Source organism: Ciona intestinalis, unplaced genomic scaffold, assembly GCF_000224145.3.
Source record: "Ciona intestinalis unplaced genomic scaffold, KH HT000030.2, whole genome shotgun sequence".
Lineage (NCBI taxonomy): Eukaryota > Metazoa > Chordata > Ascidiacea > Phlebobranchia > Cionidae > Ciona > Ciona intestinalis.
This window is the reverse complement of record NW_004190352.2, coordinates 56,200-61,632: the sequence shown is the minus strand read 5'-3', so window position 1 is coordinate 61,632 and position 5,433 is coordinate 56,200. Positions and strand designations below refer to the sequence as shown.

Below are 5,433 nucleotides of genomic sequence, written 5' to 3'. Positions count from 1 at the left end.
TGTTATTTCCTAAACCTATGGGTATTTCGAAACATTCACACAGAAAATCATGGGTGTTAATGTTACTCCTATTACAGCCGGTGTTGAATCGATGCAAAGAAACCTCAGACGAATCAGTGAGAAGTCCCGAGTATTGGATTAAATATCATTTCCATGTAAGTTGGGTGTTGTGATATATATGGGTCAGTGGGACACCTAAGACCTTGGATGTAGGTATATTACCCCAAAACCCAGGGTTCTACCATCTAGACCCCACTGAGGCAGTTTATAGACACTCAATAATAGAGATTCTATTCTATAAGGGTGAGGTCCTCAGTGAGGCACACCTGAGACCTGGGATGTAGGTCTATTACCCAAATACCCAGGGTTTATGTTTAATTCTACCTCCTCCCTCCCCAGTACCTTCAACCTCCAGCGCAATACAGAAGTGAGTTGAGGAAACGAATCAAAGAAAACGTTCGAAACAACCTGCAAGAAAAAGGCGGAAGAAAAAGTTTTGTTGCAGAAATGGAAGGAGTGAAAGCAGCGACAGAGAAGATGACGTTGCCAGCTCTTAATGTAAGTTGTAACGTGAATATTGGGCTGTTGTGAAACTGGACAAGACGTTTTTAAAGTTTTTTATAAACACCAAATCTTTTGCAACGTTGAATGAATGAACGCCCCTTGTTTGCTCCCTTACTGTCTGCTATAGTTGTAAGATGTTCATTTATGTTGTTATCATTGGTTTCTTGATAAGACCTTTTGAACCTGTGCAATACGCCACTTTGACCTTTTTAGACGATGGTCGAATTCAACCGAGTTGAGTGCTTGCGCCACCCAGTGTCCGTTGCTTACTTACATCATAAGTGGTAAGGAAATAATAATATGTGTGTGTAATATATGAATGGCAACCATGGATAAGTCACTCAAGTTCCCACCCATGGGGATATAAATGACCAAACCAACCAAAAGTCATGTCTGCGTATCCACACACTGCAATAGCTTCAGCAACTCGACTGTGGGCATGGGAGTGGCAACCATGGATAAGTCACTCAAGTTCCCACCCACGAGGATATAAATGGGTATAGGATCTAACAAACACATACTTACCACAGGAACGCATATGGCCGAATATTCCACGGGTTGTACCTCCTCTTCTACATGATGAGTCTCTTCCCCATCACTTACCTCGTCTCCACCATCGACTCCGGAATCCACTTTGAAAAAATGTCGGAAACTTACATTACGTGAGTTCTATTGTATATGGGTGGTTGTAGAGGGTCTCGTATATAAGCCGGCCCATTGCCTCATTTAGTACAAGTTATATTTTATTCACAGTATAAGTAGGTTACCGATTGTATCGCTAAGCGGCCTCATTTGCTAGAGGTAACATGGTTCGAAGCTCGATGCTGCTATTGCGGGTGTATGTGTTCTTGATCAAGACACGTCCATCCTAGTTGTCACTAATGGGTTGTCAAAATTACGAGCCATGCATAAAATATTCACCCGCTAAGTTGCATACGTACATACGTGGTAACTTATAAGGGCACGAGATGTATAGAACAGAAGACCCGTGTTCTAACTTTCAATCAATCGAATATAAATATACGTTGATGATAGTAACCTCCCCCACCCACGCAGAGTAAACGACACCAACGGTACCCTCACAACAACCAGAGCCCCACCGATCGTTTTCTCGAGGTTTCAAATAGCAATGATGATTCAACTAACTGTGGTTAACTTGTTGGAAATATTGAAGGAGCTTGGACAAATGTATCAGCAGGTAGTGCGTTATATATGGGTGAGGTTCTACAGTGAGGCACACCATGGAACCTGGGATTTAGGACAGAGTTGGCCCAATGCTTCTAAATTCTGGGAAATCTCAGAAAAAACGTTTGGTTTATACTTATGCATTTTAATCCTAACTTTTCATTTCTTATCTTAATTCCTAAATAGCTGAAAGAAAACAAAACATTTTTACATCAAACACGTTTTCACAGAGAGGGGAATACTTCCGAGACTTCACCAACGTCACAGAGTGGACTTTATACGTCACAAGCGTGTTGTTCGCTGTTCCCTTCCTCACAGGTTACCCTTTGCATTGGCAGTTTGAAGTTGGAGCTGTAGCCGTGTTTCTTGGATGGTTCAACTTACTCGTGTTTTTGCAAAAGTAAGTATTTCGTTACTTCTATCAACGGGTGACACCCAGTTAGGCCTTTGCACTTTATGTAACGGACCATGGCCACGGTGGTTAGAGTGATGATTTCGTAATCAGACATGTCGAATTCGAGGCTCTTACGTTGCCAACATTGTTGGTGTATGCATTCTTCGGCAAATTTATTGCTCCAACCCAGTGGTTACTTTGGTTGTTCAAGTTGTCAGCCATACAGAAAAATAATCACCCACAAAGTTACATACGTGATAAGCATTCAAAGTTTGAACATCTTATCTTCAGGTTTGACCTTGCCGGCATCTACGTTGTAATGTTCATGCAGATATTGAAAACATTGATTCAAGTCTTGCTCGTGTTTTCGTTCCTGCTCGTCGCGTTTTCACTCGCATTCACTGTTCTCATGAAAAACGAGGTAACTCACTCAACTTATACGTGCTTGGTTGAAGCTTGAGTAATGTGGCTCCATCCCAGTGGTCACTAATGGGTTGTACAAATGGCCAGCCATACATTTAAACAATCTTTGTACATTACATACGTGGCAACTTTTAATCAGGCACGAGTTGTATAAAACAAGTCAGCCTAAACCGACGCTGACAAGTAAGGCACACAAAGGGTTTTCTATTTGAGACAAGAAACATCTGTTGAAAAAATGGATGTAGATTTACCATTTATCCTAACACTCAACACAGTAGAGGTTCGAATATTTTCGAATAAAATAAACCAAACCACTAACAAACTCTTTACCCCCACCAGGCGGACCAAGCTTTCAGCAACCCGATTATAGCAATGATGCGCGTCATCACAATGTTGTTGGGTGAGATTGGTTACGTTGAGAAGTTCCTGGAACCTTACGTGGATGGGAATCCATCAACCTTCCACTTCAGCGTCCCTAGTTTAGTGTTGTTGTGTTTATTTATTATCGTAATGCCGATATTGCTGATGAATCTACTGATTGGTTTGGCTGTTGGAGATATTGCGTCTGTGCAAAACAACGCTGTGCTACAGAGACTAGCGATGCAGGTAAGGTGGTTGGTTTGTGGATTCTGAATAACCTGGTAAACCAACATAAAATATATACCTGTCGGTAAAATCGTTTGTATTTAGTTATCGCTTTAATTACGCCGGATAAACTAGTTAAAATAACGAGGATGAGGGAATTAGCAACGCTCGGTAAATATACACGGGTAAAAACCACTAAAGTAAAACCGTAGCTGCCAAACCCAACAAGCAATCACTTTAAACGCAACTCGGGTATACGAAGCCTTGGGTTTTTAACAAGCGAATAACCGTTTAAATCAGCTGTTCTCAAATTTGACCTATTGGTGTTCACGTATACCAGGAGGTTGATACATCATAGGAACCATTAGTCTGAATTCATGTTGAAACTAAAATAACCTTGGTCAGATGAAACATACTTCATTGTCGACTTCAAATCAACTTAATTTAAATATTCCACAAAGTTTTGAACACGAAAAACATCAATACACGTCATGCACGTCTGTCAACGTCATTGAGGGCAGTTATAAATAGATTATATTACATACAGCTGCTGCTACCATCGTGGGCGTATGTGTCCTTGGGCAATACACTTTTTTGGCAATTGCTGTCGTCGCCCCGCCATTCGAGGATAAATAAGTTACATACATGATAACTTGTAAGCGGGCAAAAGTGTATGAAACGGAATACCCATGTTATACCGACTGTCGTCGCCCCGCCATGCGAGGATAAATAAGTTACATACATGGTAACTTGTAAGTGGGCACAAGTGTATGAAACAGAACACCCGTGTTATAACGACTGTAGTTGCCCCGCCATGCGAGGATAAATAAGTTGCATACGTGGTAACTTGTAAGCGGGCACAAGTGTATGAAACAGAACACCCGTGTTATAACGACTGTAGTTGCCCCGCCATGCGAGGATAAATAAGTTACATACATGGTAACTTGTAAGCGGGCACGAGGTGTATGAAACAGAACACCCGTCTTATAACTCCTTACATCACCTTACCAACTACACTCTCATCTCCAGGTTCACCTCCACACGTCGATTGAATCAAGGTTACCAACAAGGTTTCTATCCCGGGTTGACAAGCCATCCATCACAATCTACCCAAACAAGTGCATGGGTGCGTTTAGGTCAGCGTGGGCAACGGTAAGTTTATGTAACTTATGCATCCCGTTTATTGATTGGGCGATAATGGTGGACAGTTTAATGGCGGGTTTCTCATATTATGGTAAAATACCACGTTTGTATAACTTTCACTGCAAAGCTAAAAGAGAATTCAAATAACAAGCATTTAATGTAAACCCCATGTAACCCCATGTAACCCCATGTAACCCCATGTAACCCCATGTAACCCCATGCAACCCCATGCAACCTCATGCAACCCCATGTAACCTCATGCAACCCGATGTAACCCCATGTTACCCCATGTAACCCCATGCAACCCCATGCAACCTCATGCAACCCCATGCAACCCCATGCAACCCCATGCAACCTCATGCAACCCCATGTAACCTCATGCAACCCGATGCAACCCCACGTAACCCCACGTAACCCCATGCAACCCCATGCAACCTCATGCAACCTCATGCAACCCCATGCAACCTCATGCAACCCCATGTAACCTCATGCAACCCGATGTTACCCCATTTAACCCCATGTAACCCCATGCAACCCCATGCAACCCCATGCAACCTCATGCAACCCCATGTAACCCCATGCAACCTCATGCAACCCGATGCAACCCCACGTAACCCCATGTAACCCCATGTAACCTCATGTTACCTCATGCAACCCCATGCAACCCCATGCAACCTCATGTAACCTCATGCAACCCCATGCAACCCGATGTAACCCCATGTTACCCTATGTAACCCCATGTAACCCCATGTAACCCTATGCAACCTCATGCAACCCCATGCAACCCCATGCAACCTCATGTAACCCCATGTAACCCCATGCAACCCATGTAACCCCATGCAATCTCATGCAACCCCATGTAACCCCATGTAACCTCATGCAACCCCATGCAACCTCATGCAACCCCATGCAACCCCATGCAACCTCATGTAACCCCATGTAACCCCATGCAACCCATGTAACCCCATGCAATCTCATGCAACCCCATGTAACCCCATGCAACCCCATGCAACCTCATGTAACCCCATTTAACCCCATGCAACCCCATGTTACCCCATGTAACCCCACGTAACCCCACGTAACCCCATGTAACCCCATGTAACCTCATGCAACCCCATGTAACCCCATGTAACCCGGGG

At 43.5% G+C, this 5,433-nt stretch overlaps 1 protein-coding gene across 1 annotated transcript in view; it reads left to right on the top strand.

The window, feature by feature from the left end:
• Positions 1-5,433, top strand: part of LOC100182418 (transient receptor potential cation channel subfamily A member 1-like) — a 30,870-nt gene that overhangs the window by 15,044 nt on the left and 10,393 nt on the right. Inside the window, exons 16-24 of the mRNA XM_026837878.1 lie at positions 78-155; positions 400-558; positions 778-848; positions 1,095-1,226; positions 1,621-1,762; positions 1,980-2,149; positions 2,435-2,564; positions 2,906-3,172; positions 4,181-4,303. Of these exons, the coding sequence (XP_026693679.1) occupies positions 78-155; positions 400-558; positions 778-848; positions 1,095-1,226; positions 1,621-1,762; positions 1,980-2,149; positions 2,435-2,564; positions 2,906-3,172; positions 4,181-4,303 (1,272 nt within the window). The remainder of the gene's footprint in view (positions 1-77; positions 156-399; positions 559-777; positions 849-1,094; positions 1,227-1,620; positions 1,763-1,979; positions 2,150-2,434; positions 2,565-2,905; positions 3,173-4,180; positions 4,304-5,433) is intronic.